The sequence below is a fragment of the Nannospalax galili genome, unplaced genomic scaffold, assembly GCF_000622305.1.
Source record: "Nannospalax galili isolate Female #2095 unplaced genomic scaffold, S.galili_v1.0 scaffold7, whole genome shotgun sequence".
Taxonomy (NCBI): Eukaryota; Metazoa; Chordata; class Mammalia; order Rodentia; family Spalacidae; genus Nannospalax; species Nannospalax galili.
The window spans coordinates 1501599-1517154 of record NW_008359081.1 but is presented as its reverse complement, the minus strand read 5'-3'; the positions used below and the strand labels follow the sequence as shown (position 1 = coordinate 1517154).

The 15556-nt window shown below is 38.6% G+C and overlaps 1 protein-coding gene and 1 pseudogene across 4 annotated transcripts in view; both read right to left on the bottom strand.

Moving 5' to 3' along the window:
- Positions 1 to 15556, bottom strand: part of Pola1 (DNA polymerase alpha 1, catalytic subunit) — a 336580-nt gene that overhangs the window by 94165 nt on the left and 226859 nt on the right. Inside the window, exon 36 of one of the 4 annotated variants that reach the window (XM_029558442.1) lies at positions 7098 to 7331. The exons of the other annotated variants lie outside the window; for them this stretch is intronic. Coding sequence (XP_029414302.1) covers positions 7233 to 7331 — 99 coding nt within the window. The 3' untranslated portion in view covers positions 7098 to 7232. Of the gene's footprint in view, positions 1 to 7097; positions 7332 to 15556 lie in introns of those variants that run through there. 4 annotated transcript variants of the gene reach the window in all.
- LOC103725378 lies at positions 6825 to 7226 on the bottom strand (annotated as a pseudogene).

The window sequence follows — 15556 nt, the reverse complement described above, 5'->3', positions numbered from 1 at the left end:
TATTTCTTTTTCTCCTTCCTTCCTTTAATTTATATGTATGTTTTATTTATATGTACATATATTTATATCTATATCTATATCGGTTTATAGAGTCAGGTTTGTGTTCCCAAATGCCCTTCAGTATGGGTCCATCCACTGAGCCTGGTCAACCTACTAAGAGTCTCACCCTTAAATGAGACAGAATCTCCTCTTCCCAGCAGTCACCGATTGCCAATAGTTCCTCAGATAGGGCTGGAGTTTTTTACCCACTTCCCCAAGTCTATGTTGGAATTTTTTGTCTGGCTTGAGCTTGTGTGGCACTTGTCTATGTCAACCATATCCATCTGTGAATCCTGGGAGCTATAACAACTGGCCTGGAAGATATGCTTACTTGTGTAATATTTGTACAATACTATAGGAGTAACAAAGTACTTTCTAATTGGATTTAAGCTTTATAGGATGGAGACTATTCCTGACATTGATATCAGGCCTAGGAGCCTTAGACAGTCAACAGGCCATGGGAGAAAGCCTAACGTAACTATTCTGCTAAACAGATATAGTATTAAAATGATTTCTAACGACTTATTGTTATATCCATAGATTAATGCATCTCTCAGCTCTCAGCAGAGAAGATTCCTTTATACAGCAGATGGTGATTAACAGAGAGAACCACAACTGGCCAACATGCAGAGAACAAGAGGCTGTAAACTGCTTATCCCTAAATAGGACAACTATATCAAACTTTTGCTTCCCAAGGCCCAAGGATCATTGTGGAAGAGGAGGCAAAAAGACTGTAAGAACTTTACAAAGCATTCAACTGTCATAACAACTCTGAGATCTAGGATATAACTCAGATTATTTTCTTTATTTTTCAGACCTCATCAAGGTAAAACCATTTGTTCATAATCCCAGATATGACCAGTGAAGACTGATAATGCCAGTTTGATAATCTTAGAAAGACCCAAAATGAGAATGACTATTGATAGCCAGATAAAGACAGGTGGATAATTTTACAGTCAAATAATATCTCATATCCTGGCACAAAATGTGGGTCTATGTTAAATAAGATAAAGTCCGCATATGCATATAATTTAAAACCAACAGAGTGACCAAATACCTTCTATGCTTTAAGTCATGCTAAAAGAAGGACTCAATCAAGCTTACAATGACAGATTAATATCCACCTAATATTTTCTAGTTTTCAGAATCTTCTTCTTTGTTGTATTTAGTCTCCAACACGCACTAGATAGTCTGGTTATCTTTATTTTATAATAAGAAAGCTGAGACTCAAAGAGGTTATGGGACCTGCCTTACACTAGTAAGTGGCACACTCAAATTCTGATGCCAGGATTTCAGTGTTCAAGCCCCTTGATCTTCTAATACTACTTTTCTTCCATTCATTTTCAATGTCATTCTTTGTGTTAACTGGTTCTTTCGTGACTAGTTTCCTACATGAAATACTTGTTTTGTTGCCACAAGTCATCTATTCACACACCTTGGGTACCTCCCCCAAGTAGTTAGGCTGTGAAGATGTCATATTCAGAGCACAGCCTAGCATAGGTCAATGAAGTTGAATTATCAGAACACAGAAAAGGACACTGGCTTGGGGCTAGAGAGAGAGAGGCTGCAATGAGAAATTGATCAAACAAAATAGACAAGTTTTCTAATGTGCACAGTTGCTGCACTGGAGACCCAATCTCTAATTCTGCCACTTTAATTTTATAATTTCTATTTACCTTCATTCTGAAAAGCACCTCTAAAAATTCTGCCTCTGTAGCTGCCTATGGTGGTGCATGACTGTAATCCCAGGAGGAGAGCAAGCTCAAGACCAGCCAGGGATACAAATACATACAACTGTATTAAAAAACAAAACACGAGGACTTAAGAAATGGCTCAGCTGTTAATAGTACTTACTGGACTTCCAAAGGACCCAGGTTCAGTCCCAGCACCCACATGGTGGCTAACACCTGTCAGCAACTCCAGTTCCAAGGGATCTGATGCCCTCTTCTGGCCTCCATGGGCATCAGGCATGTACACAATGCACACAAAAACATTCATACACATAAAAATAAAATCTTTTAAAAAAATTATAAAAGTAAAAATAAAAACATGGGTCAGAGAGATGGTTCAGCAGGTAAAAGTGCTTGTTGTGTAAGCCTGTGACCTGACTTTGATCCTAGGTTCTCATGGAGGATGCAAAGTTGTCCTCTGACCTCCATACGCAGATACTTAAGAGATTACATTAGGAAAAATAAGAAAATAAAACAAAATCTTGCCCAGGTTCTATATCTTCCCACTCTGGGCCTTTAAAAAATTGTGATTGATTGATTTGTCTTTTTTTTTTTGTCTTTTCTTTGAGACAGAGTCTTCCTGTAGTCATAGCTGCCCTGGGTTCGCTATAGAGACCAGATTGGCCTTGAACTCACAGAGATGCATGCTTATTTTTATAGTTCTGTGACAATTTTAATGATTCTGGGTATGGGTTTTTGTTCTTCTTGTTGTTTTGTTGTTCGTCTTTTTGAGACAGGGTCTCTCTGTAGCTCCTGCTGGCCTGGAACTCTCTATGGAGATCAGGCTGGCCTCCATCTCACAGAGATCCACCTGCCTCTGCCTCCAGAGTGCTGGAACTAAAGGCATATGCCCCACACCTACAAATGGTTCATTTATTTTTATTTTATGTGTACAAGTGTTTTGCTCTCATGTAAGTGTGCTAAATGCATGCAAACCCGTGGAGCCTCGAAGAAGATATTGGATCCCCTGGAACTAGAGTTACAGATGGTTGTTAGCCACCATGTGGGTGCTGGGAACTGAACCCTGGTCCTCTGGAAGAACAGCAAGTACTCTGAACCTGTAAGCCACCTCTCCAGCCTCTGGGTCTTACAGCACAGGAAGCCTTTTGATAAAGTATCAATAACACTCTCCCTTCCCTTTTAAAAATTCTTCCCAAGTTCCTGTGACTGGCTAATTCCAGCTTTAATAAATTGAGAAGCCATTCCACTGTTAAATTTTCTGTCTCACATATAACACTTTAACATACTATGTGAGGTTTATTTAGAAAGTTCAAGAAACAACTACTAAGAAGAAAAAAAAAGAAGCAATTACTAACTTTTCCCTACTTCCTAAGCCTATGCTCTGCTGCTACATATTTGATTGGTAGGCTACATTGCCATGAGGAGTCTCTTCTCTCTTCTGCATTCTTCTTGGCTGTAACTGTTCCACAATCCTTGATGACTATAAGAAAAGGGCTTCCTCATGAGCCCTAGAAGGTCTGTCTTTCTCAAATAATTTTCCCCACCCATCTATCTCACTTGAAAGTTTTTTGAATTCATCACTACCATTTTGAATATATACACTGTGGCATTTGATTATTCCAAGACACATAACTCATGTCTTCATCTTTCTTTGTTCTGTCTTAGGACATGTCTCTGTTCAGCAATTTTTCTTCCAGTCAAGTAGGAAAAAGTAACAGGCCTTGCTCCCTCAAAATATAGCACTGGCATATAGTAGCTATTCAATAAATACTATTACAATGCTAAAAATAAAGCAGCAAAGTCAAATGTTGCTGCTAACAATTTAAAAGGGGCTAGGAGCGAGCTCAGTAGTATAGCAGGCGCATAGTGTGCCTAACGGACTGTGTTCAGTCCTTAAAAGAACACAGTTTACAGGGATAAGAAGTCAAAACAGTTGATTAAAAATATGGGTCCTCAACTGTGAATGTCATTTGTCCAGGTAAATGGCAATTAAACATTTTTAAGCACCTCCCCCATTTTTGCTGATGCACTTTCATAGAGCAGCACTGTAAATAAAACAGATAAAAGTGCAAAATACTCCAGAGATGTCTCTGGATAAGGTCTGGGATCTTACCCAGAAAAAGCTCCAATACCCCTCCCTTTTTTCTTTCTCTTGTTTTGTGTTATGAGTCAGTGTCTTGATTATAACCCTGGCTGGCCTCAAACTCAGGAACTTCTTGCCTCAGTATCCCAAATGTGACATTACAAGTGTGTGACACCATGTCCAATCTCTCAAACACTTTTTGAATGTTAGTATAAATACCACAGAGTGGAGCTGGGTGTAGTGACATATGTCTACAATCCCAGCATCTAGGAGGTGGAGGCAGAAAAATCAGAAGTTAAAGGTCATCCTTCACTACATAGCAAGTTAGACATGACACCCAGCCACCAAAAGACCCAAAGGAAAAAAAATAAATGACATGGAGTATACTGAGAATGCTCCCTAGATAGGCCAGTTTGTAAGGAAATGGGAATGGTAAACTGATATATCATCAGCTGATGTTAGGATGTTCGTTTGCTAAGCCTAATATGAAATGGTGTACAATCACAACCATAAAATAAAATAGGAAAGAAAACATCTTTATTGGAATACTGTTCCTCTTTAGAGCTAGCATAGGTGGGCAGGGCCTTCAGCAGAAACTGTTGGCAGCACTTTGAACCTTCAGTCATTTGCAAGCCGGTAGGAGTTCCCACCCACCAATATGACTCCACTGTAATCTATTTCACCTTGCTCAGATACACTGTTTAACATTTGTGAATGTAAAATAACCTTAACTGGTAATTTTAAACCAGGAGAACAAAAGCAACCTGATTGAAACTAATTTACATTTTCAATTATTATTACAAAAATTTAGAAACTGTGCTCTTTTCTGTGGTCTGTTTGTTTTTAAATGATCACCCTTAACCAATGGGAAGGGATGTTTGAAAGGGGTTTCAGAATGCTGGCTACTGCAATATAAACAAATCAGGATGTAGACTCCTTTGCTGCCTATGATGCTACCCATGCCCTGTTTCAATAAATTAGAGAAGAGGTAAAAATAAGCAAATAGATGTCTAGACCGCATACAAGAATGCAAAGCTTCTTGCACATTATGGTTGTCAAAAACCACACTGACCCCCAAATCCAGACTTTCCTATTGAAAATATTGCCCAGTTTAAGGTTTTTCATTCTTAATCTGAATGTTTAGAAGTTCTATGAGTGACCTGACACTGTGTAGTCCAACTTTATTCCATCCATGAAACATCCTTTGAGGTATGCCTTGTTTTCAGTGGGGCAGCTTTGGAAAATATCTGATGATGATCTCAATGCTTCACTCAATTCATCAGCAAAAAAGGAGTACCTTTTGTTCCACAACGCCATATATACTATATTATTGGAAAAGACTCACCCTTGAAGCACAATTTTATCTTTTTGTCATTAAGAAAGGTTGATTTTCTTTAAATCTTACTTTAAAATATTGCATTATACATGTGACTAGGGATGGGGTACAGTTCTATGATTTTCAACATATAATACCCATCACACCAAACTATAAAACAGTCATGCTAATCCCCTGTGACTCCCTCCTGCTAATTCTTTGTAGTCACACCATTCTCATAGCAGCCACAACTACTGCTCTATTCTTCAATATTACAGTTTCATTTTCAACACTATCATATAGGGCTGGCAAGATGGCTTGGTGGGTAAAGATGCCTGCTGCCAACCTGATGACTGGAGTTCAATCACCATAACCCACATGGTGGAAAGAGAGAACCAACTCCCACAGGTTATCTTTTCATGATCACATGTGCACTGTGGCACACATGCCCACGCACAGAAACAATAAATGCAATAAAAATATGGGGGGGCACCTCATATAAATGGAATCATACACTAGAGAGCCTGAGCCTGGCTTCTTCAAAAAGCCCCATAATTGCCTCAGTTCATGCAAATTGTTGGGTGCATCAGTAGGTTATCTCTTTTATATTGCTGAACAATTTTTCATGGTGTGGAAGCTTGTTTATTCATTCAGTCACTGAAAGATGTTTGCTTCTTTTTTTGAATTCATGTGCCACAAAAAGCCATGTATAGGTTGCTGTAAAAACAGGGTAGAAAGGCAAAATGGCAGACACCTAGAACAATGGAAGAGAATACAAAGAAACTCATTTCAGTAGGATGTGGTGGCACATGACTAACTCCAGAACTCAGGAGGATCACTGTGGAGTTTGAGGCTAGCTTGGGTCATATAAGACCTTGCCTCAAAAACAAAAAAAAGACTTGTGGGTCACATGGTGAGCATATAATTCTCTTTATAAGAAGCTGTCTACCTTTTCCACATGGCAGTATCTCTTTACATTGCCACAAATCACACATTAGAGTTCCAGCTGCTCCATATCCTTGCCAGCATTTGATACAGTCTTATTTTGCAGGTTAGTCATGAAGAGTTATGGGGTAGAATCTTGTTATAGTTTTAATTTGCACCTCCCAGATGCAAACGATGTTAAACATATTTCACATGCTGATTTGTCAGCCTCGTATCATTTATGGTCCTCAAGTATTATTTTTAAGTTGACTATCACTATTGAGATTCGTTCTCTCTCTCTCTCTCTCTCTCTCTCTCTCTCTCTCTCTCTCTCGCTCTTTCTTTCTCTTTTTCTCCTTCTCCAGCTTCCACCCTCTCTCTCTCTCCCCCCCCCAGGGGTCTCATTATATTGAACTACTTTACATAACCCACACTGCAGGTAAACTCATGATCTCCTAGTTCAGCTCTCAGATGCTGGGATTATACACATGTCACTGTTTGATAGTCTTTATGTACATAGAAGGACTACTGTGAGTTTGAGGCCAGCCTAGGGTAGAGTGTGAGACTATTACAACTGGATTACAAGTGTGTGCCATCATGCTCAGCTTTTTTATGTTCTAGAAATTGAACTAGGGTCCTTATACTTGCATGGCAAGCACTTTACAGGCCAAGCTAACTCCCTAGCCTGCACACAGTTTTTATGTATGAAAAATAAAATTAAGCCTGGTCAAAAAAATTAAAAAATAAGGCCATACTTGATTTTTGTTTCCTTTTCTTTAATGAGTCACATTTTTCATTTGTTCATTTCTTGCATTTAAAGTACTCTTCCATGACATCCTTGGCCTGAGATCCTTTTCCATAGTCTTTAACTACTACACAACTGCAGCCAACCACGTTTCCCCTCTCAATTTTGCAGAAGCCTGCCCATTTCCCTAGTTTCTTGTCAATCTTAATTAGCTCGATTCGGTGCTCAGAACAAAGAGTTTCCACCAATTTGACATACAGAGGCTCATCACAATTGGATGCAAGCAAACAAAGATGGCCTTGATGCTTGTTTAAGGCTTTGGCAGCTTGGCGAATTCCATATATGTAGTAGGCCGTAGCAGATGAGGGTGGTCTTCAGCACTTCTTTGGGTGTTACACCTCCAGCAGCCATGCCTTCCTTGGCCACGGTGCTGGATCATGGGTGAAGTAGAATCCTGAATGCACCCAAGGCTCTGCCTCCATGGGACCCGGTGGGCAGCAAGGGAAAGGTTGAGTTTTTCTGAAACTGGGAATTCTAAATGAACAACATTGAGAGAGACAACAGGAAATGATTTAGCCTTATGTTCCACCTTGTTCTGGGCTTTGTCTCAATGAGCCTTTATGAGCCACTGTCATCCAGTTTCACATGGATACTCTTGCTCACACTTTCACTCAGGAAGATCAAGTCATCAAGAATCAAGAATCATATGCACAACATTCAGGGTGTGGTTTCTGTGATGCTAGTTTATTTTTAGTAAGGCTTTCTATGAGTTGGCTTAGGGAGAATTTTCCTCTGAGCAATAAAGACTGCATGTTTCCCACTGAACTTTATTGCTAATTCATATATTAGCTGGACTTGATTTTTCTGAAAAGATTTGAGTTAAGGAATTGGAACAAAACTATTGTGGTAACATTCTGACCACAAACTTTAATTTCCTTGGAGGTTGTGACATGTAGCTCCTGCAACTGCATCTTGAAGTCTGACTTCAGCTTCCTACTTTGAGATGCCCAACTCAAACCTGTCCAGTTTCTCATTTTTAGGCTGCAGGTTCCTGTCACACAAAGTGAAAATATCCTTGTCCCTGAAGAGTGTTGGCTTATGGGAGTTCCCTCATATGCACATGGCAGCAGAGGCTTTTTTGGTTTTTGAAACAGGGTTTGACATAGCCCAAGCTGGCTTCAAACTTAGTATGTAGCCCAGGCTGGCCTAGAATTCACACCAATCCTCCTCCCTCAGCCTCCCAAGGACTGGAACTACAGCCATGACTAGGGTGAGTCTATTTTCATATTTTCCTCCATGGTCTAGGAGTCTGTCATTTTGCCTTATATCCTGTCTTGATTACTGCAGCTTTATATGGAAGTCTTTATATAGATATTACTAGAATATTTAGATTCTATAAATTTCAAATTGAGTTTCAAAGTATGTGTTTATTAAGGAATTGGTTCATTATCCCTAAGTTTTCAAATATATTGTATTCCCTTATCATTTTAAAGTTCATGGCCATCTAGCATTGTGGAGATCGATCATTTGTTTTGATTTGTATTGTTTTTAAGCTTCCAAGCCTTGCTAAAGGCTTACCAATTTTATTGCTTTTTAAATAGTCAAATATTGACTTCACTGATTTTTTGTATTACTCCGTTTTCAATCCCATAGTTTAGCCTTTCGGTTTCCTACCTCCTTCCTCTGCTTACTTTGGTTTTATTTTGCTCTTTTTTCCATTTTTAAGGTGGACAGATTATTGACTTGACACCCTTTTTTCTACTAAAAACATTTAATACTGCCAACCGTTCTCAAAGCATTGTTTTACCTACATAATCCTACTTTGCTCTTTAAAAACAACAACAAAAACCCTTTCTTACTGCTTCTGACAGCATGAGTATTTAGTACCTACTTGCCATATTGACTGGCACATTTTACCATCACGGTGATTGTATAATAGTTCGATGCTGCTTGGGCATTTCATTGACTTTGTATGTTCATGGTGAATAGAACCTCTGGTATAAGCCATGTTTTGTTATCTTTACTTCATTTTTAGCTTTATGGTTAAAGAGTAATTTTTAAAAGAATGTAATTTTATGGCTTCAGTTCTTTTAAGTTCATTAGTTTGTTTTATGACCCAAAATATTATCTATCTTGTTGAATGTTCAACATGTACTTGAAAAGAATGTGAATAGTACCATTGTTGGGTGGTCTATAACTATCAACCAGAACCAGGTGGTTGTCAGTTCCTTTATATCTTTGCTGTTTTTATGTCTACTATCTCTCTCAATTACTGTGAAAGGAATGTTATAGTTGCCAAGTATAATTGTGGATTATCTCTCTTTTCAACTCTGCCAGTTTTTTCTTCTGGGAATTTGAAGCTGTTGCTAGGCATATACACATTTAGGTTATTAGGTCTTCTATCATTATATAATATTCCTCTTTATCTCTAGTCATTTTCTTTGCTCTAAAGTCTAATTTTTCTGTTATTAACATGTCCACTATATTTATCTGGTGTACCTTTGGCATTCTCATATTTTTGTTCCTTTTCTTCTTGGGTGGCCTAGAACCCATGATTCTACATGTCCCTGCCTCCCAAGTGCATGGATTACAGGAGTGAGCCACCATGTGTGACTGCCATTTTCTACTTTTAACCCACATGCATCATATAGGAAGTAATAGATGCCTCACTTTAAAAATACCTATTCTGAAAGTTTATGGTTTTGTCCATTGGTCTATATATATTTAGATCATTTATATTTAAAGTGGTTATCAATACATTTGGATTGGCTCAACTAATTTTATTATTTGTTTTCTGTCTGTCCCTTCTTCCCATTTCCATCCCTCTTTTCAGTTATGAGAGCATTTTTAGCTTTACCCATTATAATCTTGACATTTATTCTCACAGTTATTGGTCAAGAATTTCAATGTACAGACTTAGCACTGAAATTTTATCATTTTGAGGGGAGCTAAGGCCCGCCCTACTGTACTTCTCTTATATACTAGGAAAACCTTCCCAGACAATCCTGTAATTTCTATTTTCATCTGTAAAATATATTTCAAGGAATTCAAGAAGAGAGTGAGTCTATCTAGCATTTTTGTGGCTGTTCCTTCATTCTTTACGTTCCAAGTTTCCTTCACTTATCATTTCTCTTCTCTCAGAATAGCTTTCTTTAGCAATTCTCAGAGCAGAGCTGATGGCAATGAATTCTCTTACTCGTTTGTGGATATCTTTCATCTTAACCCCTGAAAATATTTTTCTTGGATCTAACACAATAATTCTTTTAGCATTTCAAACATACTGCCCTACTGCTTCTGGCCTCCATGGTTTCTAATGAGAAATACGTCATCTAAACAACTTTCCCATACAAATTGTTTTTCTTTGGCTAATCTTAAGATAATTTTTGTCTTTGTAACAACTGATTATGCTATGTCTAAGAGTGAATTCAGGGCCTTGCACTTGGTAAGTAAGTGTTCTATCACTGAGCTATAATCCCAGCTCTCAATGAACTTTTGAAACTGTGAATTTTCAAATTATGTAAAATTATTTAGACACTATGTTTTCAAATATTCTTTCAGCCCCGTGTTTGTCCTCTTCTCTGGGGCTACAATGATATGAAGGCTAAGAATTTATTACAGGGCCCTGAACTTCTGTTCTTTGTTTCCCCCAGTCTTTTTTGTTCTTCTTTATATTGGGTAGTTTCTATTCATCTATCACCAAGTTCACTGCCATGTCCAGTCCACTCTGCAACTGAGCTCATCTAGCGAGGAATTTTTTTTTTCTAATATAGCTATTTGGATCTTCTATTTCTCTGCTGAGCTTTCCTGTTTTTCCATCATTTCAAAAGTGTTCATCACTACTTACCTGTTGAAACTCTTATGCAATAGTTAAAGTCTTTGCTTTAGAATTCTAATACTGATGCCATCTTAGCATTGACATTTCTTCATTGCTTTTCCCATGCAACTTTTGACTTCGCAGGCACTGACCACTATGTTATGATTCGATGGGTCTTGTTTAAATCCTATGGAAAGTTATGATATTCTTTTTCCTTCCCTTCATCCTCCCCACCGCCTTCTAAAACACAGGCTAAACACATACTAAAACACTACACTGCATACTCAGGCTGGTATTTTGAGTTTCGGCGGGCATCCGACTTCATTAGGATTGATGTGTGAGGTCTACCTTTCTGTGGTGTCAGTACTACTTCAATTGTTAAAACTTCTGTTGTAAAACAGGGGTTGTAGCTCTGTGGTACAGTGCATGCTTAGCACGCACAAGGCCCTGGATTCAAACCCCAGAACCAGAAAAATACAAACTTAAAAAAATAACATTTACAGTGTTTTCGGATCTGTTCCACACGTGCACTACTTAACAGTCAACCTGAGTTCTGGGTGGTGATTTTTATTTCAGTTCTCAAAGTCTTTGGTATGTTGATTAGAATTGGACCCTTTTCTCTCAAGAGTTTGCTCATAAGCAAATTTATGGGGCCATTTTTCCTGATGTCTCCTCTTTGATTCCCCTAGTACCACTGCTAACATTTCCTTTTCCTCTTCTTTTACTACATTAATTTTGTTGTTTTTGACAGGATCTGGCTATATAGTCCAGGCTGACCTTGAACTTGCAATCTCCCTGTCTCAGACTCCTGAGGGCTAGGACTATAGGTCTGTACCATATCCAGTTCTTTGGTACCTCCTAATTACTTGTAGCTAGCTCCTATTTTCAGTCCTCCATCAGAAAGCTGTGCCTGCAGTTACTCAGTCATGCACTTCTGTGAGTGGGCTCTAATCGGAACCAGTGGATTAGAAGAAAGGAGCACTCTTCCAGAGTTTCAGCTCACACTGACACCCACTGCAGCTTCTGTTTGCCACTATCAGATCATTTGGGGACTAAAGCAAAAGAAAATGAAGAATAAAACTGATGTCATGGGAGAGTTCTACACTGTCTCTGGGTAGAAGCAGTTTCCATCACCTTCTGGAGTTTTCTCTGTAACTGGTGTTCATACCTGTTTTTAGGCTGTGCTTTACTCTAGGCAAAAATGATAAATACACTTCTCGTTTGATGGTACTCAAATCTGGTCTTCATCTCCAATCTTGCTGCTACTATTTACTTTTCTGAGTCTTCCTGTTTCTGCTCATATAGTCTTACGAGGTTTCAATGTTGCTTTTAGTTGCAAGAACCTGGAAGGAACATTTTTATTCTTTTGCCTAGTGCTGAAAGGATGGTAAAACCATTTTAACTGCCAGAGTTTTTATCTTCTGGGACTACTTCTCTAATCCATGTTCACAATTTTATACATCTAGATCAAACTCATTTTTTTAAATGATTTTTATTTTTTAGGTATATGAGTCTTTTGCCTGGCTGTTTATATGTGTACCACATGCATGTCTCGTGCCTATGGAGGCCAGAAGAGGGCATGGGATCTCCTGGAACTGGAGTTGAAGATGACTGAGATGGTGTACCTCCATGTACATGCTGGGAACCAAACCCAGATACTTTATAAGTGTAGCAAGTGTTCTTAACTTCTGAGCCATCTCTTCAGTCCCAAAATTCATATCTTCTAAGAAGCTGAATCATAGTAACTATTTTTTTTGTCTTTTTGAGACAGGGTATCCTTGTAGCCCCAGCTGTCCTGGAACTCACTATGTAGACCAGGCTGTCCTCGAACTCACAAAGATCTGCCTGCCTCTGCCTCCCAAGTGCTGGGAGTAAAGGTGCGCACCACCACACCTGGCCCACAGTAACTATTTTATCCTGCCTAATTAGTACTAATATTATAATTCTGCAATCTATTAAAGAACTTTCCTCATACTTCAAATGTCTGTGCTTAGGTCTTCACATTAAAACTATACAAAGGCAGAATCCATGGCTTCAACCCCCCTCCCTGTCCAAGACAAGCATCATGGAAAAAGGCAATACATAATAAATGTCTAATTATCTGGGTGACAGATGTTCCTATCAGTATTTCTAAAAATAAAAGTGTATTTGTACATTATGACAGTGAGAATGATAAAGGTAGGGAGAAAGTAAGAGTCTAGTTAATGACCACAGCAAAATAATGTATACTTCATTCTACTATAGCATTTGCTACCCAAATGAGAATTTATTCTAGTGTCATTGGTATTTCAGGGACCAATTTAAACATAATGTAAGTTTTGTGTTTGCTTATGTATCATTTATTTGTTAGACATATTAGATAAATGTGGGAAATTACGTTTAGCTGAAACAAGATACATTAAACACAGGCACACACCTCAAACGTGGACTGGATATCTCACTTCCCTGTGTGCTATGAGCTACATTAACCCACATCTGGTGTTTGCTTCAACTTTCCTTCCAATTTCAGACAACCTTCCAACTTCCACTTCATCATGACTCATAGCTGCAAACTTCTGATGTCCAATCAAGTAAGAAACTTTCAGGTCTTTTTCAGGGCAAAGCACCATGCTGACTGCAATATTTATGTATTTCTTAGCTATTTAAGATGTGTAAAACTAGGGGTTGGAGATGACTCAGAGGCTAAGAGCACCAGCTGCTCTTGCAAAGGACTTGGGTTCAGATCCCAGCACCCACATGGGGGCTAACAGCTGTTTGGAACTCCAGTTCCAGAAGACTCCAATGCCCTCTTCTGACCTCCAAGAGTGCTGCATGACACGGGTGCACTTACATACATGCAGGCAATACACTCATACACATAAAATAAAAAGATGTGGGGCTGGAGAGATGGCTCAGCGGTTAAAAACACTGACTGTTCTTGCAGAAGGCCCAGGTTCGAATCCCAGCACCCACACAGCAGATAACAGCTGTCCATAACTCCAGTTCCAGGGGATCCGACAGCCTCTTCTATCTTTTGAGGGCATTGTACGACACGGGTGCACTTACCTACATGCAGGCAATACACACATACACATAAAATCAAATAAAACTAAGCCACTTCTTTCATTAGGTCCCCACAAAATCGTTTTTTACGTCACTGATGAAGTTTTCATATGATGTAACCTAATCCCTTTGATTTCCCCATATTGTGGTATTTTCCAAAGATCAGTGATTTTTAAGAACACATATGTTACACTGTAGGGGAACCAAGGTAAATGGGAGAGGTGGAAAAGAAACACTGCTGGAAAGACATGGTATAAAGAGAAAAACCAGGATCAGGATATGGAGTTTATTCCTAATACTTTCCTTTCATTTTCTTTCTCTCTTTCCTTTCTTTTTGCTGATGGTGGTGATCAGTTCTTTTAAGACAGGGTCTCAAGTAGCCTCCAACTCCTCATGCATCCAAGGAAAACCTTGAACGCACAACCCTCCTGCCTCCACCTTCCAAGTGCTGGCATTACAGGCATGTGCTGCCACGCCTGGCTCCAAAACATCTGAATTTCAAGATTTTCTCTAGACTTTCCTTTGACTTATGACTATCCTAAAAGAAGAGCATAATCTGGCACCACTCAATTGGAGTCTGACATCTAGTCAAATCACAGGTTGGTTTTCTCTAAATATTCAATTTTAACCTATTATTCAAACTAAAGGCAGCACCACTTCCTTCCTAGGTCTCCCTATGCTGGGGATTTAAGTTCCATGAGGATAGGGACTTAGCTTAGTTCCTGCTCTATCTCTGATGCCTGTATCAAATGTTGGACCAGAGTAGGTGCTCACTGAATTTTTGATGAATGAGTTTGGAGTACATAATAAGTAGCATTATTTATAACCATGACCCCAAAGCACAAAATGATCTCTGCTTGGCATTCCAAGGGAGACATATCCCCTATCAAGGTTATCATTAAGGTTATGTCTAAAGGAAGAAATCAGGCAAAAATTATCAAGGATAGAAGATAAATTTTTGCTCAGAAATACATCCCACAGTTCAAGAGTATCACCCTAAAACTTAAGAAATTTTGGAAATCTTACTTTCTACCATTCAGTACCTCTCCAGAGCTTTTAGCATTGTCAACAAACAAATTGTGCACTATCCTACACTAAGTAAAATGGTAAACAGGGGAACAAGGAACACTAGAAAAGCTCGGTACATACTTGGCAACCTTCCTTGAAGCAGGCTGACCAGCCTTACTACATATTTTTGGTGGTCTTCCTTTACGATGCTAAACTACATATCCCAAAATGCTTTGCGAAATTTTGTTAGAGCATTTCAAAATACCACTTCCACAAGGCAAAATTCAGTGTTTGTTATTAAAGTGACTCAATGTAGCGTTGATAAGGAATGTCCTGCACCTATTCTGCATAGCAACTCCAGCATGTTTACCCAGACTATGTTTGTATTAATAAGGTCTGGCTTTCCAGTGAGTTCCTTGTGTTTCTAAAATGAGAACCAGAGAGCCACACAATGTACAGCCTCAAAAATAAAATTCTGCAGGGTGAGTGAAAGACAATATATTATCTAAATATAAATTCTAATTTTAGCATGTGGTTTTGCTATTTTTAAATCACCATGGAATTTCAAACCTCTTTGCAGTCTGCATTCAGGACTGAGCTACAGCTTACTGGTCATCAATGAATACTTCAAACATCAAGGGTAATAAATAAAAATTGAGCCAAAAACATTTCCTGTCTTAAACCTCAATAGTCCACATACTCCATCCAAAGATGGAATGACTGTTTTCCACTAAAATACTAACTTGAAATATATATTAAGTACTTTGTATAAACTCTGAAAAATTTATCATACACAAAAGCAACTCAGCAGGTGAACCAACAGGGTGCGGAAATCTCTTATAGGGCAGGAAAATTAGATAAATTAAAAACATTTTAAGTTAAAAGGTTAGAAATC